This window comes from Phocoena sinus, chromosome 2, assembly GCF_008692025.1.
Source record: "Phocoena sinus isolate mPhoSin1 chromosome 2, mPhoSin1.pri, whole genome shotgun sequence".
NCBI classification, from domain to species: domain Eukaryota; kingdom Metazoa; phylum Chordata; class Mammalia; order Artiodactyla; family Phocoenidae; genus Phocoena; species Phocoena sinus.
In genome coordinates, this window is record NC_045764.1 from 113,680,875 (window position 1) to 113,706,479 (window position 25,605).

Below are 25,605 nucleotides of genomic sequence, written 5' to 3' on the forward strand. Positions count from 1 at the left end.
CACAAAATTACATTCAACTGATATGGCTGAAATTTGGTGACTACTTACTTATTGTTACTCAAATCTTCTATCCTGATATCTTTTATGAAGAAACTTCAAGTACAAACTTCAGACTATGGACAGTAACTTATATATAAGACTCTTCACTACACCCTAACAGGTTAAGTTAAAAAAATAATAATACTACTCAAAAATCACTTAAAGGTTGGTTTATTGACAGGTAGGAATCAAAAATGGTTTCTGTGTTTAATATTGAATACATTAATAGTTTATGCTTAGGCTGACCCTGAAATTATTTTTTGGAGCAAGAAATTCCTGTATTCTAACTAACATTAGGCTTTGAGAACACTACCCTCTTTAGTTATTACAGCATTATGTGATCACGAAAAATATACAAACTGTCCTGATTTTATAAATCACAGTGACTTATAAAATTATTCAGTTGAAAAGCTTAGTTTTTCATAATCCAGGCTAAGTTCATTAATTATGAAAAAATAGTTTTTACTTTATAATTTTGTAAAATTTTATTACAGTTCACCCTTGAACAATGCAGGGGTTACGGGTGCCAACCCTCCCCGCAGTGAAAAATCCCTGTTTAACTTTATAGTTGCCCCTGTATACACGGTTCTGCACCTGCAGATTCAACCAACCTCGGACTGTGTAGTACTTTTACAATACTACATATTTACTGAAGAAAAATCCGCATATAAATGGACTCACATAGCTCAAACCTGTGTTGTTCAAGGGTCCACTATATATGTAAGGTAATTAATTATATGTAACAGTCGTTTTTTTTTTTTTTTTTTTTTTTTTTTTTTGCGGTACGCGGGCCTCTCACTGTTGTGGCCTCTCCCGTTGCGGAGCACAGGCTCCGGACGCGCAGGCTCAGCGGCCATGGCTCACGGGCCCAGTCACTCCACAGCATGTGGGATCTTCCCAGAATGGGGCACGAACCCATGTCCCCTGCATCGGCAGGTGGACTCTCAACCACTGCGCCACCAGGGAAGCCCAACAGTCGTATTTTTGTAAAACAGGATCACTATCATCTCCCCTAAAACACCATTCCACTTGGTCAAATAAACAGAATCAGTAAGAATCACTAATATTCTGTTTTCTTAACAGATGATTCCTATAGTTCTTTATACTTCCATGGCACTAATATACACCTCTATGATAGGATTAATTACAATATATTGTAATTTTTTGCTTTTAGTGTTTATCTCACCTGCAAAATTATTAATTCCTTAATGGCAAAGACTGTTATTTTCATCTTGAAATCATCAATGTCTGACATGATGGTTGGCACATAATAGATATGCCAATGTTTATGAATTAAATAACTTTTTAAGAAATTTAAAAAGTATATATAGTAGGCTTCCATTTTTAAATCATCAAATCTAAACTTAAAGGTATTCCTAATTATTACAATCAACACTAGTATGTACCATTTCGTATTTACAAAGTTTTTCTTTTTTTGGGGAAGGGGGTGTGCCTACAGGCTGGGGCCAGGGCCTAGTGGGGGTGGGTGGAGTGTGGGGTTTCCTAGGAAGGCACACAGGGTGCCGCTGGAGCCCTCACGGTGCACTGTGTGACTCTGGGTGTGTGCGGGGAGTAGGGAGTAGTGTGGGTCCTGATGGAGGGGCCAGGAGAGGATGGGTTGGGACAAAGTTTTTCTTAACAGAGGAGTGAAAGTATGAGATATTTTATCCTTAATGCCATTTTATAAACAAGGAAACCAACACAAGACTAATTATGTGAATTGCCCAAGGCTCTAAAGCAAATCAGTAATAAATTTAGGAAGGAATTCAAGTTTCCCACACTTTGACTATATAGTTCTTAACTACTGAACAGGCAACTAAGAACTACTACTTCATTAGAATGAATCTGCAAATCACAAAGATATAGGAAAATAAAATACAAAAAGAACTCTTAACTCTCTCAAAAGAATGACACAAGAATAGAAGTTACCAGGCCTGAGACTTCTTTACTTCCTCCTTTCTATTAAGAGTATGTAACAATACCCCAAAACGGAGGTTCGTACTTCTAGGTACCTACTGACCTGTCTGTATATCAGAGGCTCTGAACCTTTTTGGTTTTAGGACTCCTTTACACTCTTAGAAATTACTGAGGACCCTAAAGAGCTTTTGTTTATGCGGGTTACATCTATCAATATGTACTGTATTTTTAAAAAAGTAAAACAAAAATTTTAAATATTTACTATTTTAAAATAACAGTATTAAAACCATTAATACATTTTGGTTTTCTTTTTTGGCCGTGGGGCATGTGGGATCTTAGTTCGCCGACCAGGGATAGAACCCATGCCCCCTGCATTGGAAGTACGGAGTCCTAACCACTGGACTGCTAGGGAAGTCCCATAAAGCATTATAAGTTAACATAACATTTTAAATGAAAATAACTATTTATATATTTTAAAATTAGTGAGCACAGTGACACTGTCAGAGTTTTGCAAATCTCTTTTGCGTCTGGATTAATAGAATAATAATAATAGAATAGCTCCATTCTCTTATCTGCTCTGCATTCACTCTACTGTGATACGTTGTTTTTGTTCAAGTATCGGGAGAAAATCTAGCCTCAAACAGATGTGTCGTTGGAAAAGGAGGAGGCATTTTACTAATATTTTCAGAAAATTGTGGATACTCTACTCAACAAGCAGTTTAAGTTTAAGGGGTAGTTCTTGTGGGGAATCTAAAATCCTATCAATGAACTTTGTGTACTCTATTACATTAAATCTAATGATATAAGTGATATTTATCCCAAGAATATAAGGTTGGTTTAATATCTGAAAATCAATCAACATCATTAACCATATTAATAGACTAAAAAAGAAAAACCATATGGTTATCTCAATTGTTGCAAAAAGAGCATTTGACAAAATCCAACATTCATTCCTGACTTAAAAGGCATCTAGGAAAAATCTACACCTATTATCATAATTAACGGCTTAAGACTGATGCCTTCCCCATAAGAAACAAGGCCAAGTTGCTTGCCTTCACCACTTCCATCAACACTGTACTGGAGGGTATAGCTATAGTATAATGGGGCAAGGTAAAGAAATAAACAGCGTTCAAATTGCAAAGGAAGAAGTGTAACTGTTTTTATTAGCAGATGATCGTCTATGTAGAAAATCCTAAGGAATCTACAAAATAGTTAATAAAGCTAAAAATTGAGTTGATCTAGTAAGGTTGCAAGCTATTAGCTCAACACTGAAAATACCATGTATCTCTATATATTGGCAAAAAACAACTGGAGACTGAAATGTAAAAAACACAACATTTACAATATCATCAAAAAATAATTAGGGATCTAACTAAAGATGTATAAGATCTGTACAAAGGAAACTATAAAACATTGCTGAGAGAAGACTTAATTAAATGGAGATATATACCATGTTCATGTATCAGAAGAACCAATAGTGTTAAGATGTCAATCCTCCCCAAATTAATCTACAGATTCTATACAATCCCAATCAAAATCCCAGCAGGCATTTTTGTAGAAAGTGACAAACTGATTCTAAAATCCATATGAAAATGTAACGAAACCAGAAGGGCCAAAATGACTTTGATAAAGAAGAATAAAGTTGGAGGACTTATACAAGAAAAGATGTTCAATATCATCAATCATTGGGAAATGCAAATTAAAACCACACTGGCCTAGCAGAATGGATAAAATTTACAAGACTGATTATCTTTATTGGCAAGGGTGTGAAGCAACTGGAACTCTCGTTCACAGCTGGTAGGAATGTAAAATGATACAATCATTTTGGAAAAAAGTTTGGCAGTTTAAAAAAAAAATTAATTATACACTTACACTTGACCCAGCCATTCTACTTCTAGGTATTACCCAAGAGAAATGAAAGCATATGTCCATACAAAGACTTACATACAGATGGTTTATGTCAGCTTTATTTCAAATGGCCAAAAGCCAGCAACAACCCAAATGTCCACCAACAGCTGAATGGATAAACAACTGTGGTATATCCATACAATGGAATACTACTCAGCAATAAAAAGAATGAACTATTGATACATACAACATGGATGAATCTCAAAATAATTTTGTTGAATTTCAAAGCCAGACCATAAAGAGTACATACTCTATGATTCCATTTATATACAACTCTAGAAAATGCAAGCTAATCTACAGACAGAAAGCAGATCAGCGGTGGCCTGGGGACAGGCGCAGGAGGGAGCGATTACAAAGGGCCACAAGGAAACTTTTGGTGGTGATGGATATGTTCATTATGTTGACTGTGGTGATGATATCATACATATGTCAAAACTTATCCAACTGTACCCTTTGAACATTGCAGCTTATTGATATCAATTATATCTCAATATAAAGCTGTTTAAAAAACCCATTTTAATCTATCTTGTACTTTAAATAGATCTTTTACATACATAATTTTGATCATTAAGAAAATACTAGTTCAATGAATCACACAGATCTTCCAAATGCTGACACACTTCAGTATATAATATCAAAAATATCACACTAATATTATCATCAATTTCCTCAGATTAAGTCTTTAATTATTGAAAAGCAAGCTCATGGTAACTGATACAAGTTTTCCAAAATTCTAATTATTGCTGGAAAGCCTGACCTTTATCGTCAACAAACACTGTCAGCTGTTTTCCATGAAGTGTCAGGCCCATTTAATTAATTTTTAATAAAATGTCTACCAAATACTCAAGTTTCAATAATCACAGTTTGTCAGTTGTTCTTTCAAGTAAAAATGGTATTTTATGAAAAAAAGCAGCTAGTTCAGTTGCAACTCATTCACTAAAATGCTTTTCTAGAGAGAACCATCATACATCCATATGCAAAGTGCTTTATGCATACCTCCCATTTCATCACTCAGAATATTAAAAAAAGTATACTCAAGGGAGGAGACTTTCCACAAGTAATAAGTTTCACTGCTTCATCAAGGACATTCTTTTTTTTTTAATTTAAATTTAATTTTTATTTTGTACTGGAGTATAGTTGATTTACAATATTGTGTTAGTTGCAAGTATACAGCAAAGTGATTAGTTACACATATACATATATCCATTCTTTTTCAGATTCTTTTCCCCTGTAGGTTATTACAGAATACTGAATATAACAGTTCCCCTGTGCTATACCATCAAGGACATTCTTAAACGAAATTTTAAATTGCAAATGCGCTGTGGGAAAGAATACAAAGACTATTAGTTTGGTGCCACTGCTGTGATTTGTGCTAAAGCATCAGCAGTTTATCCACCACAGCGTTTGCAACATCGGTGTAAATGTCAACATGGTGAAAAAGACAAAAAGCATCATAGTTTTATTACGAAAGTAGTTTTGACCTCACAGACTTGCTTAAAAGGGCCTTAGGATCAAAGCTTCAGAGACCACAGTTTGAGAACCACTGCCCTATTATCAAGACTTTTACAAACTGTAAATAACATGATAACTTTATAAATATTCCATTAAACAATGTAAACTTTAGCCACAGAGAAAAACCTTACTTTTGTGGGATCTTGTCATTCTATCAGATTTAGCAGATGCATCCTTAACTCGGTTATGATATTCTAAAAGGAATGTTCGTTCATGCTCAAAGAAATCATCTACATCCTATGGGATCAAAAGAAAATATGAGTTTTTTTCACTTACTTTAGTCTAACACATAAATCACTTTGTTATCCTTATAATCATAAAAGATCATCAGTAAAACAGCATAGCTATCCTCTAATAATCAGACATTATATTGATTTCATCAATATAATGTTCAGACTTTAAAAACATGTGTTTCTATCTATCAAGTAAGAAATCTTCTACAGTTTTGCAGCTGAAGGCTTAGAGCTCCCCATTATGGTTGAGACTCACGTGTTGTACTCAAATGTGTTCCTACTTGTGCTCCGCCTCTACAATCCTATTCTCCAACAGATATACTTCTGCCAGTGGGAGTGATCATTTGCTTTTGAGAAAAAAGGGAAAAAAGCCTGGCAGACAAGTGAAAATCTGTTTCTCTTGGTCTGTTATGCATTCTATGGGCCGTCCCTGAATGCTGTTCCTGAATCCCTTAGTCATTAGGGCCCTCTCTGACTGCTTTAGAATGCTGTTCCTGAATCCCTTAGTCATTAGGGCCCTCTCTGACTGCTTTAGGGAACCTGGCCAAACTAGCTATCTGGGAGCAATTTTCATATTAAACACTGTTCTCAATCTTTTCTGGAACAAAACCAGAACAATTTTCATATTAAACACTGTTCTCAATCTTTTCTGGAACAAAACTAGAACAATTTTCATATTAAACACTGTTCTCAATCTTTTCTGGAACAAAACTAGAAATACTTTAAAAGTGAAAACTATTAACAGTACTTTCCTTCCTTCTAAAACAGCAATTGTTTATTGAAAAAGCACCAGCTGAAATGATGTAATTTGAGACTGACATCAACAGTACACAGAAGCAGAAGTTAGTACTGATAAAATGTCATTTAAAATCTGCTAATTCATGTATACCAGTTTTCTTAAATGTAAAAATGGAGCTAAACTAACTTGCAGAGCTGTAGTGAAGATTAATGAAATGTGGGCTACCAAACACCACACTGTAAATGTTCAAAAAATGTCAGCTATTACTTCAATAAAATTATCAAAATCATAATCAATATAGTGGTTTATACTTAATGTTAAGAAAACAATTCGGTGGGCTTCCCTGGTGGCGCAGTGGTTGAGAGTCCGCCTGCCGATGCAGGGGACATGGGTTCGTGCCCCAGTCCGGGAAGATCCCACATGCCGCGGAGCGGCTGAGCCCGTGAGCCATGGCCGCTGAGCCTGCGCATCCGGAGCCTGTGCTCCGCAACGGGAGAGGCCACAACAGTGAGAGGCCCGTGTACCGCAAAAAAAAAACAAAAAAAAAAAAACAAAAAAAAAACAATTCAGGGACTTCCCCAGTGGTACAGTGGGTAAGACTTGGGGCCGGGGTTTGATCCCTGGTCAGGGATCTAGATCCTGCATGCATGCCGCAACTAAGAAGTCTGCATGCTGCAACTAAAGATCCCACATGCCACAATGAAGATCCTGTGTGCTGCAACTAAGACCCAGCACAGCCTAAATAAATAAATAAGAAAAAAAAAAAGAAAAAAGTTCAACATTAATTATAATTAATATCAAATGATCTGTCTCTGCAAAATTAAAGTATAAATCAAACAGTACTTTACACCCAAGTTTTACCATAGATGTATTTATAAAAACAGGCAATGATGACAAAGCATTATTTATCTCTTATTAGTATTTACTTAATAATGTAATATAAACATTTTTCTCTTATATTTTAATGGTAGAGTTTTCAGAAAAATCCATTTTTGTACCATTTTCAGAAATCATTAAGAAAAATTTAGGTGTTACCTTGGTAAATAATTACCTTTGTAAGTATATTCACACATATCATCTCATTCAATCTTTCTAACAATCCTGTGAGCTAGGTGGCATTACTGACCAAATTTTGAAAATGGGAAAACTGAGGTTCAGAGAAAGAAAGTGATTTTTTCCAAGGTCATGTTGCTACTATGAGACGAAACCAAAACCTCAACTGAGCTCTTCTAACTCCAAATCTGAATCCAGGTCTGCCCCTAACATTTGTAAGGCCAACTGGATAAGTGTACAAATGGAGGCAGACCCTCTGTGCCCCACCCTGTGACTCTGTAAGGCACCCAGAGGGACCTCACGTGCACGTGGCTGGGCGTTCATTCCACCCTGCACGCTGACCTTCTGCCCTGTGCCTTCCCTCTACTCCTTGACCACCTGTGGAGGACAGCCACCAGCAGCCCAGTCTACCCACTGGCAGATGAACTCAAGGAAAAAGCCCGTGCAGGACCTGAAAGAAGGCTTGGGATTTGGGCAAGGAAATACGGGATTCTAGATACCTGGAGAATGGTCTGGTTTGGAGTAAAGGGGCATGGGCTCTGGGTGGGCAAATCCACTTGGACCTGCAGACCTACTACCCCTTACAGAAGGGAGCTCTTGAGGAACCCAGGGTGAGGGGCCCAGTTTCCCAGGCCTAAGAAGTCTACTATCCAAACTTCTCTTTTACTCTAATATAATCGTCCGCACATCTGAAATCTCAATCTATCTCCCTCTTAGAAGAAGTAAATTCTCAAACCAACACCTCTGTTTATTAAATAGTCTTACCTTTACTCCAGAAACAATTACTCCATCTGCTGATTTAACCATGTTTTTAAAGAAATCTTCAAGTTTCTCCTTTTTATTTTTCCCTCGCACACTCAACTGAAAGAAAGGTTAATTTAAGTTAGCATTTCTTTTAAGATTACAAATGAGAAGTTAATGCCTCCTTTATTCTCTGATATCAAAATGGCAATCTCAAAAGGACCCCGTTTTTAAACTTAATAAAGTGGCAATTTCATCACGTATATCAGTGATTTTCAAATTTAGGCACATTAAAGAGGAATCTGGCCTCACTCCCAAAGATTCAGGTTCAGCTGATCTACAATAAGGCCTAGCTTTCCCAAATTTTATAAGTATATTTGATAATTTTGTTGTAAGTAACCCTCTCATCATACTTTGTCAAACACTACTATATCATACAAAGTCAACTAAATATTAACTCAGGAAGGAGTTCCTTTGAACATGCAAAATTTACTGGAGTACAATATACCATCATATGATTCTGTAAAAGCTCTGAAAATACATTTTGAAAATTCTTCACTCCAAACCCATCCAAATATTATCTCCTCACCTGTTTTGGGGTCAGCAACTCATGACACAAAGGACACAAAAGATGACTCTGCCTGGCATGAATGGTATATGTAAAGGCAAAGGTGAGAAGCAGCTAGCTCTTTGACTTTACTACTTGCTGCATCAGGGACCCCATGAAGGAACATCCCATCTAATTTCCTTATCTACTGCCATGCCTTCAATGCCCACCTTTATGTAAGTGACTCACAGATCTCTCTCACTACCCCTAAGCTCTTTCCTGAAACTTAGATCCTAATTCCAATTGCCTACATCATATCCTTACACAGAGATTCTGCTAACCCCACATTAGAAAAATCTTTTTTTTTTTTGCGGTATGCAGGCCTCTCACTGTTGTGGCCTCTCCCATTGCGGAGCACAGGCTCCGGACACGCAGGCTCAGCGGCCATGGCTCATGGGCCTAGCCGCTCCGCGGCATGTGGGATCTTCCCAGACCGGGGCACAAACCCGTGTCCCCTGCACCGGCAGGCGGACTCTCAACCACTGAGCCACCAGGGAAGCCCTAGAAAAATCTTAAAAGAGTACTCATTATAGTCTAATCTCCAAGTTTTCCCTCTTCCTGGTTCCCTATTCATGCACCGCCCCCCGCCCCATCTGAGTCTCTCAGATTCTCGTATGTTCCCTAAAGCCCAGTACCTTTCATTAAAAATCTTGAAGTAATCTACAATTTCTTTCTCTCACAGCTCAAATTCTACCAGCAAATTTCTGAAATGTGTCCCTTTCCACTCCCACTGTCCTGTAAAAGTCCTCATTATCTCTTGCCTAGACTACTACATTGGACTACTAGTTAACATCCCTCATCTCCTCCATCCAATCCATTCTGCTGCTTGTGATAACTTTCCAACAACACACTTTGGAAACTTAGTAAGTTTACAAAGTTTCATAATGTTCAGAGAATGAAGGCCAATCTCCTTAGCACGGTACTCAATACTTTGAAAAATCTGGTTCAACTTACCTTTCCACCTACCACTCTACCCCTAGAGAGCCTTATGTTCCAAACTGTTCTCAAAAGAAGCTCTGAGCTTTTAGGTTCCTCTGCATCTGAAATGATACCTCTTTCACCAAAAATTTTTTTCAAAAAAATTTTTGGCCATGCTGAACAGCTTGTGGGATCTTAGTTCCCTGACCAGGATCGAACCTGGGCCCCTGGCATTGGAAGCTCGGAGTCCTAATCACTGGACCACCAGGGAATTCCCCCACCAAAAATTCTATTCAGACTTTAACATCCAAATTAAAAGGCATCTCTTCATGTAACCCTTTCAAATTCCCAGTTAGAATTCACTGCTCTGTCTTAGGCCTCCCAAAGCACTCTAGGTTTTTTTCTTTTCTTTTTTTTTTTTTTACTGAATTTTTGATATTAATTATTTCACTAATTCACTCATTTAACAAACCATAATGCATGTATACTATAACCATGCACTGTTGCTGGGTGTTAGGAATATTAAGACGATTAAGATGTGAGGTGGTCCCTATTCTTAAAGTAACTTATGGTGCAGAGGAGGACAGAGAGAAGTAAACATATAATTACATATAGTGGGAGGAGTATAGTGTTAAAGATATCCATGGGGCATTAGGGGAGCACCCAAGGAACTTAATACAGACTGAGGGGTTGAGAAAGATAAGACTGGAGGTTGAATGACCAGTCAGGGACTGCTTCGAAAACCCAGGCAAAGATTATGCAAGTCAGGACTAATCTTTAGGTCTAGTGATGGAAGGATGCAGACACATTCCTAATATAGTAAAATAAAACAGAGAGAACTTGGTGACTCCTGAATAGGCAGTAGGAATCCTGAGTAATTTTCACAGTGTAAGGGACTGGGAGGTAATGACACCTTCTTTGAGATATATAGAGAATACAAAAGGAGGCATGAATGTAAAGAAGAGTGCAGCTGAGGGTAAAATGCCAAGGGGACTCAGGGGTGATACAGATTCCTTCCTCTCTCCCTCCCTCCCTTTCGCTGTGCCACACAGCTTGCGGGATCTTAGTTCCCCAACCAGGTATTGAACCCGTGTCCCCTGCAGTGGAAGCGTAGAGTCCTAACCACTGGACCTCCAGGGAGTTCCCATCGATTTCTAACTTAAGAGCATATTAGAGTAGATGGAGCCACAGGAGTAGATGATATGACTTAGAATTTACAGAATTAGAAGTCTAGAGGAACTTTTAGACTTCTAGAGAACTCAGTGAGGAACCGTGGAAGAATCAGATTTAAATGAATGGATATATGGAGGATAAAGCCCATGAAAGAGACTGTGAAGTAGCTTTAGAGTTAAGATGAAAACACATCAAGAGACATTCCCATAGATCCACAAGTACATGGGAGCCAGCATAGCTGGAAAGATATCTTTCTTAGTCAACATGGAAAAGCATGATGTATTTCACCACATTAATAGAATAAAGGACAAAAACTGCATGATCACCTCAATAGATGTACTTTTTCATTATAAAACCACTCAAAAAAGTAGGAATAGAAAAGAACTTCTTTAAGCTGACGAATGGCATCTATGAAAAAACCCATCGTTAACATCATAACTGACAGTGAAACAGTGAATGCTTTCTCCCTAAGATCAGGGACAAATCAAGGATGTCTGCTCTTGTCACTTCCATTTAATACTGTACTGGAGGTTCTAGTCAGGGCAGTTAGGCAAGCAAAGGAAAAAAAGGAATCGAGATTGGAAAGGAGAAAGTAAAAAAGAAAAGAAGCTATTAAATGAGTGTGGACACCAAGGTGGTTGAAGGCTGCAGGGATGCAGGCGGCTCAAGGATTTGATTTCTGACTGGTGTCCCCCACTCTGTGAACAAGGCCACTATCTGATCAAGAAGAATTACTGAAATCAGCTTTAATGGAAAATGGGAGAGACCTGTCTAAAGTCATAACCTTGTTATAATGAACAGAGCAGGCACTCTAGGTGAGATGAGAAAGACAAAAGGGCTACTGACAGGGCCCAAGTGTAGGAGAGGTCAAGGGTCTAGATGCAGCAGTGAGTCAAAGAACTACTATAAGGGGAACAGAGAAAAAGGGAGCTGTTAGGACAGAAGGCTATGTTTGGAGTCTATAATATTAGGGTTTAAGAACTCAGAGGTGGGGCTTCCCTGGTGGCGCAGTGGTTAAGAATTCACCTGCCAATGCAGGGGACACAGGTTCGAGCCCTGGTCTGGGAAGATCCCACATGCCGCGGAGCAAATAAGCCCGAGCGCCACAACTACTGAGCCTGTGCTCTAGAGTCCGCGAGCCACAACTGCTAAGCCCATGTGCCTAGAGCCCGTGCTCCACTACAAGAGAAGCCACCACAATGAGAAGCCCACGCACTGCAACGAAGTAGCCCCAGCTCGCCGCAACTAGAGAAAGCTTGCGTGCAGCAAGGAAGACCCAATTCAGCCCAAAATAAACAAATAAATTTATTTAAAAAAAAGAAAAAGAAAAAAAGAACTCAGAGGTGAGACAAGGTCCTGGGTGTGGTCACTGATGTGGCAGGAAGAAACGAATGAAGATTAGGGTGTTGAATAGGTAAGATATTCAATCTACTGCTAAGGAGACTAAAGCTATAGGTACTGGAAACAGAAGGGGCAGAGCTACATAAGGAAAGCAATACTACAGGCAATCCTTCCTTATAGCAGTGACCATTTCTCATAAGACTAAATGCTGGAACAAGATTTTCTAGGCCTTCCAAATGCCCCACAGCCTTTTCAGACTTCAAGACACTTTCACTCTATTTCAACAGCTCATCAGTCCCATGACCCTCTGAAGCTCAGATAGTAGAACAGCACAGACAGATTTCTTTTCCAGCACCACTGAACAAAGATCTGAGAAACAGCATTAGAGACAAGGTTGAGAAAAACCTTTTAATTTTGGGCCTATGATCTTCTACAACCTGTTAACATACTTGTTATTAATCAATTAAAAAATATTTGCAAAACACTTTCCAGTCCATCTTTCTAGGCTTTCTCCAAAACAACCATTTGCTGATATTAAAAGGGTTACTAAAATGCATCATCATCATCATCTCTATTAAGCACATATTAATTTGTAAGGAAAAGGGACTTCCCTGGTGGTCTAGAGGTTAAGACTCTGTGCTCCCAATGCAGGGCTCCCAGGTTCGACCCCGGTCAGGGAACTAGATCCCGCATGCATGTCACAACTAGAGTTCGCATGCCGCAACTAAGAGTCCACATGCCACAACTAAAAAGATCCCATGTGCCACAACTAAGACCTGATGCAACCATAAACAAACAAACAAACAAAAACAACAACAAATATATTAAAAAAACTGTAAGGAAAAAAATAAATCTACCTTGGTGGGAAAAAAATTATGAAATCCTAGGATTTATGAAAGCTATTTATAAAGGTGAACTAAACACTTAATAATCTTTCACTTATTATTTTAACAAATATTAATTTTACATCTTAATGGTCAGGCACAATTCTAAAATAGTGAGGATACAATGGTGAAAATTTCAAGTCTTACTCCCAGAGAGCTTACTTTTTAGTAGGGGGAGATAGATAATGGATATATAAAACAAATTTTTAAAATACAGATATAGGGACTTCCCTGGTGGTGCAGTGGTTAAGACTCGCCTGCCGATGCAGGTGACATGGGTTTGAGCCTTGGTCTAGAAAGATCCCACATGCCACGGAGCAACTAAGCCCGTGCACCTCAACTACTGAGTGTGTGCTCTAGAGCCCGCAAGCCACAACTACTGAGCCTGCACTCTAGAGTCTGTGAGCCACAACTACTGAAGCCCACAAGCCTAGAGCCCGTGCTCCGCAACAAGAGAAGCCACTGCAATGAGAGGCCGACGCGCCGCAATGAAGAGTAGCTCCTGCTCTCCACAACTAAAGAAAAGCATGCACGCTGCAATGAAGACCCAACGCAGCCAAAAAAAAAATTAAATACGTAAATAAATACAGATATATAATTTCAGATAGTACCAAGGGCTGTGGCAATAGAATAGAGTACTTGGAGCCTGAGTACTAAGGTGGCCTTGTGCTGGTACCACCATGCCTCACTTTACACCTATGTTGCTCTACCAAATTATTGTTAAGGTTTTAGCCCAGGCCATAATAAAGGCCAGCATAAACAAATTCATAAAGGTAAAAAAGTGACGACAGCATTCTATCATGTGTTTGTTAGCAACCCTATTCATGAATCATTTTTAGACTCTTATAATTCACAATATAGCCAGCATTCTTTACAATTCCTAGTTATTAAGCGACCACAGGCCAGTACCACCTACCACACTTATGCTTGTTAGAGTACTCATGCTAAAGTGCTACATTTTGAGTTATACTTTCATTCCCTCTTAAAAGTTTTCTCTACTGCTAGACTTAGGACGTTTTATTGTCACAGCTACTAAAACCAAACCAAGAGGGAAAATTTGTATACACAAAATTCTTTGATCTTGATGTTGACTTGTAAGCAAACAAACCACTATGTTTACATTTGTTTTCTACTAAAATTATGAGTTAATCTTGTCATCCAAATATAGATCCCAAGATCTATATCACCCGTCCACTGAAAAGTTTTTCCAGCACCACAAATGAAGAAACTTTCAAAGTTCAACCACCTCAAATCTCTTTTTGCATTATAAGAGTTTTCAGGCCGGGAGGGAGGGAGGAAAAGTAGGAGCAATCAGCACTGAAGAAGGCAGGTTAAACAGATCAAGAGTCAATGATTAACCCAAAAGTAGTATTGAATTCTTTACCTCAAGTACTTCTCTGGAATTCTCCATAAGGCTTCAGAAGCCTCCAAACTCAAATTTAAGAACATTAATAAATTTAGTAACCTCTATTTTGTTTTTTTAAAATAATTAAAAAATTTTTTTCATTTATTTATTTTCTTTTTTTTTTTTTTTGCGGTACACGGGCCTCTCACTATTGGGGCCTCTCCCGTTGCGGAGCACAGGCTCCAGACGCGCAGGCTCAGTGGCCACGGCTCACGGGCCCAGCCGCTCTGTGGCATATGGGATCTTCCTGGACCGGGGCACGAACCCGTGTCCCCTGCATTGGCAGGTGGACTCTCAACCACTGCGCCACCAGGGAAGCCCCATTTATTTTTGACTGCGTTGGGTCTTCATTGCTGTGCGCAGGCTTTCTCTAGTTGTAGCGAGTGGGGGCTACTCTTCGTTGTGGTGTGAGGGCTTCTCATGGTGGTGGCCTCTCTTGTGGAACATGGGCTGTAGGTGCGCGGGCTTCAGTAGTTGTGGTGTGCGGGCTCAGCAGTTGTGGCTTGCGGGCTCTAGAGTGTGGGATCTAGAGCACAGGCTCAGTAGTTGTGGCACATGGGCTTAGTTGCCCCACAGCATGTGTGATCTTCCCAGACCAGGGCTCGAACCCATGTTCCCTGCATTGGCAGGAGGATTCTCAACCACTGAGCAACCAGGGAAGCCCTATTTCTTTTCTTTATTTAAAAAATATTTATTTATTTATTTTTGGCTCTGTGCAGGCTTCCTCTAGTTGCAGTGAGCGGGGGCTACTCTTTGTTTCAGTGTGCGGGCTTCTCATTATGGTGGCTTGTCTTGTTGAGGAGCACGGGCTCTAGGCGCATGGGCTTCAGTCGTTGTGGCATGTGGGCTTCAACAGTTGTGGCACGCAGGCTTCAGGAGTTGTGGCTTGTGGGCTTTGGAGCACAGGCTCAGTAGTTGTGGCTCACGGGCTTAGTTGCTCCGCGGCATGTGGGATCTTCTCAGACCAGGGCTCGAACCCATGTCCCCTGCGTTGGCAGGCAGATTCTTAATCACTGTGCAACCAGGGTAGCCCAATAACCCTATTTCTTAAGAAGTTCACAATTCAGGATGAAAATCAATATTCCAGTAATAACATAATATACCATCATCTAAAAAATTAATCCACTCAAGTTCTACTGAAACAGTGCATTATCACTGAAAAAGAATCATTTTTTTTGCATCAAATAAGTTTTATGTATATATATTTTTTTCTAGAGACTCAGGATTTACAGATGAGTAAAACCAGCAAATTGATATAACCAATTATTTATACCAACAAATAATATTTACACACCAGAATAAAGAAATCAGATTTATATAATGCAACAGCATAAAAACACTGTTCTACAACTAATAACTTAAGATGACTGATTAAGATCTAAGCCCTTTGAACACATCAGTGAGAGTCTGAATTTGCCCAGCATCTCAGCTCCACCTAGAGATGTGAGGGACTTAGGGATGGCATTCTGCTCCAGATGATAATAGCATCACATTTTGTGTTGAATCTAAAAGACTCTTTTCTGAGATGAGGAACCCAGCAGGGATTTTTCTCACTTGACTGGGAGGTGAGGTGTCAAAGTCAAATGCTCTTAATTCCAGCCCCGCCCCGGGCTCCGCCATGTTGGGTCTTGTGGGTCATGTGGCCGTTGCCCTCGCCTCTGGGGCCTTTCAGGGACTCAGCCCTTCAGCGCCGCTACCCCAAGCCCAGCTCATACTGGGAGCCGCTTCAGCCTGCCAGAGACAATGCCGCTTAAACATCTCCCTCGCCAAAGGCAGGCGCCGCCACTGGGCACATTGTCATGGTCATCGGTGTAGTGGTGGATGTCAAATTTGATGAGGGACTGCCACCCATCCTAAACGCCCTGGAAGTGCAAGGCAGGGAGACCAGGCTGGTTTTGGAGGTGGCCCAGCATTTGGGTGAGAGCACAGCAAGGACCACTGCCATGGATGGTAGAGAAGGCTTGGTTAGAGGCCAGAAGTCCTGGATTCTGGTGCACCAGTCAAAATTCCTGTTGGCCCTGAGACCTTGGGCAGAATCATGAATGTCATTGGAGAATATATTGATGAGGGAGGTCCCATGAAAAAGAGTCATTTTAAACTGCTTGAAAAATAAGAACATTTTATAAAATGTTTTCATAAGGCCTTAAGCCTTTTCTAACAACTCCCTACTCTTTCCAATGATGCTTTAAAAATAAACCTTGATCACTACTTTGATCAATACTCACATCTTGATTATATTCCAGGAAGACATGGAAATTTAAATCTTTCCTCAAAATAGGATGTGCTGCCACACGACACAGGAACACTTCATGCATTGCAACAGTCTTCTTGAATATTGCCAAATACTCACTAGAAACAATACACAAAATTAAAGGTAAAATACTGCAGAAAAACATCTGCAACAATTTTTTCAGCAAATACTCTTTGAATTATTCTAAACGCAAAATTAGAGATACAAAGATATAATCCATGTAAACAAAGCTTTTAGTTGAACTGTTAATGAAATATTCAATATATAAAACCCAGCTCTGAAAAGACTTCATGCTAGTTAATAGTATTTATTACATTTAAATGTTAATATTTTTAGGTTTTATGAACCTTTCTTCCTATGCAGGTTGATGTTAAAGGTAACTATAGGGGTTTTTGTTTTTAGCTTCAGAGAAAGTATACTACAAATTATACTGTACAACTTTAATAATTCAATTTCTAGATAATTACTGCTTTTGAACACCTTCATAAAAAAAATCAGAAACCAAACCTCAGTATCACTAATCATATTTTCAACATTAATAACTATTTTCATCTAACGACCCAAGCACACAAGAAAGAAACACACCATGGAGAGACTAATTTTTGCCATTACAATTGAAGAACTGTGTTTAAAATATTTTACTATCATCAGTGAATCACAGTGATCATATAGTAATACATGTCAGTTTCAAAAAACACTCAAGGAAAAGGCCCAATATTCTTGCTTCAACTACGTGCAAGGAGGATAAGTTTTACATACCAGCAAACCAGCAGGACCAATGTTGGGAGAAGTTTGATCTCTGTGAGGGTAGTCATTCAGTGAAGACAAAAAAGAAGGATGCAGAGGATGGAGGTAGCAGGAGAATAAACCCAAGGTTCTCTGTTATCCAACCCCTAACCAGACCACAAAAGAATCATGATCAGGGCCACTGGAAAACCACTGATTTTTTCAAAATTAATGTGCTCTGCTAATTTCCAGCTTTCAGCCTTATAAACTATAGAATTATATATCTGTCTGCTATCAGACTACTGCTTGCACTCAGTATGGACAGAATTCTTAAAATATCTGTCACTTACACTTTAACAAAGAAGACCTACTTTGTTAATTTATCTTGTCAAGAGTTTAGCATCTGAAGGAGTCTAGTAGCACTGTGAAAATATGCTTAAAAACTGAAATTCAGTGCAAGAAGAGAAAAGGAAATGCACAAAGGGGAGAAATGACCAGAAAAAGTGATGAACGTGATGATAATGCAAGGAGAGTTATTTCCTTGTATAACTCTCAAAATACAGAAAAACAATATATAGCAAATCCAAAATTATTTTGAATGTTTAATAAAAGAGGAAAAACTATTTTCAGCAAATATGCTAAAAATGAAATAGAAATTATCTCAATTTTTTTCAAGGATTTAATATGTCTAGTATATATGAAACTAGTAATCACTTAATAAAAAACATTAAAAAACTATTCTCTATTCTCTCTCTGCTCCTATTCTTTTCCCTTCAGCCAGAAGCCACAGGCAGAGAAAAGAGGAGGGGGAAAATTACACACACACACACACACACACACACACACACACTTTTTGAAAAAGAAAGAATATATTCAGAGTTGCTCAGTGCACACTGCTATGAGAAACAGAAGTCTTGGTAGTATGCACTTGTCAAAAAAAGAGAACCAGGTGAGTAGTGACTAAGGCCTTATAAATAACAAATGAAAAGATTTACACTGTGTTTTAAAAAAGTCATTATTTCCCTTTCTACTATTTTTTATAAACTTCTGGATCCCCTGTTTTCAATTTTCAGAGTTTATTTAAAAATGTAATTTAAAGAATTTTAAAGTGCAGACAATTATTCTATAATTTTCCTGTAGGCTCTGATCATGACCGTTAACACTGGTTGTATGGCTTAAACCTGTATCTTCCAGAAAGGGTCAATGTGGTGAAATGATTGAAAGGATGGGATATCACAGAGCAAAAAAACAAAAAAACAAAACAAAAAAGGCACTAAAATAAGCACAATTAACAAGAAAAATCACATACGCTTCCAGCTCCTGTTTCATCTTTGTGAATTCTTCCTTTGTCATAGACCCTTCTCCTTCTCCAAGTTTCTGTAGTTTTTCCCTTGAGGCATCAAAATCAGGTCTTGGTGGTGCTGGAGGGATCTGTAATGGAACCAAATCACTAGTTTTTTGACCGCACTGCATGGCATGCGGGATCTTAGTTCCCTGACCAGGGATCAAACCCATGCCCCCTGCAGTGGAAGCACGGAGTCTTAACCACTGGGCTGCCAGGGAAGTCCCCCAAATCACTAGTTTTAAAGACTTTAATTTCTTGCAGCAATTGCACTACTGCCACCATAAAAAACTACTGTCTGAGAGAGCTAAAGTCATCCTGAATGAACTGGATACCAGGAATATCCCGATTAAAGTTAGAGAATTTGATTAAGTCTAGAAATTAAGATCCTTGAGATCCTTTACACCAAGGAAGAAACAAGAGCAGAGTACTATTTTCTGGTGTTAGAACAGTACCAGAACTTTAGTCTGCAGATTCTAGATGTGGCAACCTAGAGTCCTCAAATGTCTATGTGCATTAAGCTTTGAGTACACACTAAATAAATGTGTAGCAAATATGTATACTATTTTTCAAAAGTATGTAAAAGGTATGATTAGAGTGTACCAGAGGCAGAAAGCACTGACTTAACAACAAGAGAACAAGATACAGACTAATGACTAACCTCATCTTATTCACCCACAGTAAGTGGGTAAGTAAGCACTACCTTAAATAAAAATATAAGATCTAGAAGAGACATATATTACTCAAGGGAAGGATATAAGAAAAACCTTATTGTAGGAGGAAGAGCCTACAAGTAAGAACTGTTAAGGGGAAATGATGGAAAGCAAACAGAGCAAGTAAGAGGAAGAAAAGGTTAAGTAGCGGAAAGTTAAAATAACAATGACTTGAAGAAAAGGATTACACCAAGAAAAGCAATAGGGAAGGAAGCATCAAATACAGATCAGCACACATTCATTGATGCCTGCACACAGCATCTACTATGTGCCAAGCATGATACTGAACAACTGGCATATAAAGATAAATAAGACATGGTCTTGATCTTTGATGAGTGTTTAGTCTATGGGAGAAAAAAGTAGTAAGAAAATGTCATCACACAAGAAGATGAGGGAAAAAAAGGAAATAGGAGGAGCTTCCAGGCTGCTAAACACATCGACATGCTGGGAAAATGGAAGGTGGTACAACATCCTGGAAAAGTCATGAAAGTTATCTGTCAACCCCCCACTCCAATACCTCATCCTATGCATCTCTTCTTCCATTTGGCTGTTCCTGAGTTGTATCCTTTATATAAACTGTTAATTAACCAAAAAGAAAAAAAGAAAAAGAAAAAGTACTGCCAGTTGTCCACCAAACTCAACTTGTAGAAAGAAAAAAAAAGCAAATGATTGAGAAGGAAGGGCCACAAGGATAAAGGTGGAATCAGGTGAGGTCAGGATGATTTCAAGGAAATCAAATGAAACTAAACTTCAGAAATCTGACTGTGGTCAACAGCTGAGGCACAACACCCAGTGCATATTTATATTCGATAATCTCTTAAGGAGCCCTCCAACTCTAAGCATCTGTCTACCTAAGGGTTCAAGACCAGTATGGTTTGTAATACCCCCTTAGCTACTCCCTAGGAAAAGCCCATTTCTATTCTAATAAACAGTAGGAATTTAAGTTTAAATGAGGGGGAATAACGTATCCATATCCCCACACTCCCAAACAAGACAACTCAGGATAAAAGTGGTAGTCAATTACATTTTGTAGCTGGCAATTTAAAAAAACTGCCTCAGTTCACTACAAGTGCAAAAGAAGATTTCAACACATAATAAAGTATCTAAAAAGCTCCTAGAAAATGGGATTAAAATGGAACCTCAACACTTACAATGTAACCTGCATAGTCTTCATTTTCAACGAAGGAATCGTGAAGCCAGATAAATTCCTCATGTTGTCGAACAACTGAAAACTCGTTTTGTTTAAAATTTGGCAATGAACTCTGCAAAGAAAGAGATTCTCTCAAATAAAAATCGAAGTTACACTAAAAACACTTTTAACATTTTATACCTTATTTTTAAAAATTAGTCTTTTATGAAAGATTCTCAGTGCTTTTACACTCTATTATGAAAACCCTGAGACACCCAGACAAAATTATCCTGGGATCTTTGAGAAAATAAGCTGACAGCCTCTTATTATATTGTATTTCTACCATTACAAAGTTATCCTATAAATATAACAAACTCAACTATTCAAACAAAGAAAAATAGATCACAATCTGAAAATGTGCCTGAGAACTGAAATCTAAAAAGAAAATAGTCTGTTAAAACAGTAATTTAGGGCTTCCCTGGTGGCGCAGTGGTTGAGAGTCCGCCTGCTGATGCAGAGGACACGGGTTCATGCCCCGGTCCGGGAAGATCCCACATGCCATGGAGCGGCTGGGCCCGTGAGCCATGGCTGCTGAGCCTGTGCGTCCAGAGCCTGTGCTCCTCAACGGGACAGGCCACAACAGTGAGAGGCCCGCGTACCGCAAAAAAAAAAAAACAAAACAACAACAACAGTAATTTAACTGAAGGAATGTACCAAAATTGAAAATAACAAGAATGGTAAAAGATATTAAAGTCTAGAGAAAATTAAATTTGTACTATGTCTAAGTTCTATGATTCTCAAATGTTAATCTTTAAAAAGTACACTTCCCTAAAACGTTTTGTTAAAATAACAGCAGTGAATTATAAACTAAAATAGAATTTCTAATTATGTTCAAAACCAAAATTCTAGTCAATATATTATTATATATGTAACATTAGCACAATAACTAAAATAACAGAAGCACAAAATCCCATTTACCTTTGTGTGAACAGTGAATTTTACTTTATCTCTCTCACTAAGAGCATCAGAAATGTCCACCTGCAGAGCAGCATCACTTTGAAGATCTACATTTATTGCTTTAAGCTAGAAAAAGAAAATAATAACTCAATGAAAATTCTGTAGGCTTTTACACAATTTAATTCTTCTCCCAGACAATAAGACAATGCAAAAACGAAACTAAAGAATCTGAAATCTAAAAAGTACTCAAGTTCATTTACTCTATATATCTATATCTGTACCTATCTATCTATCTATCTATTTGGGGGGAGATGCTTTGGGTACGTTATTATCTTAACCAATTTTCATTCTACACCATGCAACTATACTTTGCTTTGTATGAGTCAATGTGCTAAACATTATTACAGTTTCACCCAAAAAGTAAACTATTTTCCAAGAAGATGGTCCTTTAAAAGTTCAAGTGTTCTAAAATATATCTACCTTTAAGAACAAGAAAAATAATAAAAAGAATATTGGCCAATCATTTAAACTCTATTGCTTATTTTAATTCAGGAATATACAATAAAACTATTAATGATAATTAAATATATTACATATATGTATTATGTATATGTAAAATGCTAAAAAAAGATAACATATAATACTCAATAATTAACTCTTATGATATGAATTAAATTTTACTCTACAGTATTCTTTAATTCTTCTAAATTAAATTTTACTCTATACACCCATTTCTATTTACCCATTTATGAGAAAACTTCTCCACATATAATTCTAATCATAATTCTACTTATAATTCTTAAATTTCATCCATTTTTCTTCCCCTTTAAACAAATAAACATTCTAACATCTTTGGGTAATTTGGAGATTTACAAAAGAAGCAAACACACTAAAAGATAAAGTCTCAGCCAGCTGCAAAGATATGAAATATTTAAAGTGTAACTAAGTAGCTTGCTTCAAATACTCTAGTTGTAAAAGCCAGGACTGACTTTGGAATCTTACCTAGTCATTAGTTTTTCAAATTTCAATTACAATGTAAATGGAAAAAATGCTGGAATCAAAATTGTTTATTCTATGATCTCAATTATATTAAAAAAAATGCAAAAATGGTTCTGAAGAACCTAGGGGCAGGACAGGAATAAAGACGCAGACATAGAGACTGGACGTGAGGACACGGGGAGGGGGAAGGGTAAGCTGGGACAAAGTGAGAGAGTGGCATGGACTTATATGCACTACCAAATGTAAAATAGATAGCTAGTGGGAAGCAGCCGCATAGCACAGGGAGATCAGCTCATGCTTTGTGACCACCTAGAGGGGTGGGATAGGGAGGGTGCGAGGGAGACGAGAAGAGGGAGGAGATATGGGGATACATGTATACATACAGCTGACTCACTTTGATGTAAAGCAGAAACTAACACACCATTGTAAAGCAATTATACTCTAATAAAGATGTTAAAAAAGTGCATACATAAAAGGCTTATAGGAAATACAACAAAATGTGAGTTGCAGTGGATTTGCTTCTTTGTATATTCTTTTATTCTCCCAACTTTCCACAATATGCATGTATTACTTTTATAAATAGGAAAAAAATAAGCCTTTAAGAAATCCTGCGATTTATTAAAAGATGAATTTTGTGAAGTTTTCCATTAAATAGGGTTGTTTATTAGTAATGAAAGTAACATACTATTTCATTTTTGCTCTTTTGGTTCTATACTGACTAGACATGTTTTTAAAAAATAAATACCATTACATACAATCTAACTTAAGAGTCACAGAAGAAATTAATAACTATTTAAATTGCATGGCCTTTAATGAAAACTTTATTGATAACTTTAATAAGTTTATATTAAAATAAATTTCAATCAGTAATCATATTTTAAAAATACTATAAACTTACATAAAAATATTTTAAAATGTTTAAAAAATTGCTATTGTACTCAATGCTACATGTAGCCCACTGTCTGATAAAAGAAATGAACTTAAAAGGTTGTTTTGAATTACAAAGGAGTATTCTTTTTCATTTTCCAACTATCTTCATTGCTTCTGAAGTATTGGAAACATTAGAGTACTTTGTTCTTTGGTTTTCTTGCTTTTATTTAGTCTTATGTCTTCAAACTGTCCTTCCTACCTGTTCTCTAACCCCTTACCTTAATTCTAATTTAAGAAATCTGTTTCCTTATTTCTCTTTACTCACATTCAGGCCACTCTTAAGATGTTTATTGTGGTGGGATGAATTACAGCTCCCCAAAAGACATCCATATCCAAATCCCTGTGAATGTTACCTTATATGGTAAAAAAGGTGGGGAGATTATCCTGGATTATCCAGGTGGGTCCTAAATACAATTACATGTATCTTTATATAAGAAGGAGGCAGAGGGAAATTTGACACAGACAAAAGAAGAGAAGGCAACTTAACTACGGAGGCAGAGATTAGAGTGGTAAAGCCACAAGCCAAGGATTGCAGGCAGCCACGAGAAAGCTGGAAGAGATAAGTAACTAATTCTTCGCTAGAGCCTCAGGGAGCATGGCCCTGCCAACACCTTGATCTCAGCTCAGTGATAGTGATTTCAGACTTCGGGCCTGCAGAACTGTGAGAGAATAAATTCTGTTGTGTTAACCCGTCAGGTTTGCAGTAATTCGTTATAGCAGCCACAGGAAACTCATAAATTTATCATATGGTTTTTGGAATAATAACCTTAGCAATTCTCCATTTCTTGTTTTCACTGCCTAGTCTAGGATTTTTCAGACACAACTCATAAGACTCAACCTGGATGCTTGTTAAAAAATACAGAATCCCACGCCCTATCCCAGATGTATCAAAACAGAATCTTCAGAATGAGCCTTAAAAACTGTACTTGGGAACACCGGCCTAGATTTTCCAGGTTGTCTTTGTCTTTACATTCTGTCAAAACTTCATCTCAACTGCTAATATTTTCTTTTCAATGATTATATAAAATATTTCTGCCAGATTTCATATCTCTAAGTATATTTTAATTTTCAGGTTTATTTTCTTTTTTTTTAACCGTTGCGCCATCAATTTGGAAACACACCTTTCAGGATTTCTACATATGAAGGGCTGTTATTTTTTCTTCCAATTAAAGATTATTTTAAATTATTAAAATATTTCTGTCTTCCATTTCGTTATCCTTTTATACCAAATACACTGTTCCCCTTTTTTTGCTTTGTTTTGTCTGATAGTAAAACACCTGGGTTTTTAAAATTGTAACTTATCAATAAAAAATATTCCTGTATTATACATTTACCACTTTTGGTCTTGTCCTTTATTTTTTAGGTATAGTTTACATATAATGAGCTGCAGATTTTAAGTATATAGTTTGAAGAGTTTAAACAAATATGTAGGTTACACCCCTGTAATCATCACCATAATTAAGATATGGAACATTTCCATCAGCCCCAGAAGTTCCCTCCTTTGCTTTTATTCCTCTACTTCTTACTTTCTAACTCTTTGATAAATTCTCTCTTGTATGCCTTATTAAAGCATATTAAAGCACTGGAAAATATGTCTTCCAATCAGTTGCGCCTTAGATTTAATAAAATATCATACTGTAAATTTAATGTGTGGTTTTTTTTTGTTTTTTTTCTTTTGGTCATGACACACGGCTTGCAGGATCTTAGTTCCCCAACCCGGGTGGAACCCAGGCCCCCTGCAGTGGAATCACGGAGTCCTAACCACTGGACAGCAGGGAATTCCTGTAAATTTAGTGTTAATTACATAAAATGTACACAGATTTTCCAGGTGGATTTTCTTCTTTGTTTACAGAAAAGTCAGTAATTTTAGACAGTTTTCGTTAAGGGGAAGAGTCAAAGTAAACAACTTGTGATTCATCAACATTTAATTAACTGTGCAAGTAGTGAGGTCAGTTTGAGGAAATTCTAACTGGACTATATTCACCAGTTTAATCCTTATCTGGGCCAATAAACTTTGTACTTCCTTTTGTCAAAGACTGACTAGGTTAAACACTTGTGTCATGGTCAAGAGAAAGCCCAGGCAGAGAA

At 37.7% G+C, this 25,605-nt stretch overlaps 1 protein-coding gene across 2 annotated transcripts in view; it reads right to left on the reverse strand.

The window, feature by feature from the left end:
• Positions 1–25,605, reverse strand: part of SNX6 (sorting nexin 6) — a 54,503-nt gene that overhangs the window by 22,933 nt on the left and 5,965 nt on the right. For both annotated transcript variants that reach the window (XM_032621127.1, XM_032621126.1), the window contains exons 3-8: positions 21,610–21,714; positions 20,654–20,764; positions 18,757–18,878; positions 16,696–16,819; positions 8,167–8,262; positions 5,508–5,613 (exon numbers count right to left, since the gene is read on the reverse strand). In XM_032621127.1, coding sequence (XP_032477018.1) covers positions 5,508–5,613; positions 8,167–8,262; positions 16,696–16,819; positions 18,757–18,878; positions 20,654–20,764; positions 21,610–21,714 — 664 coding nt within the window. The remainder of the gene's footprint in view (positions 1–5,507; positions 5,614–8,166; positions 8,263–16,695; positions 16,820–18,756; positions 18,879–20,653; positions 20,765–21,609; positions 21,715–25,605) is intronic.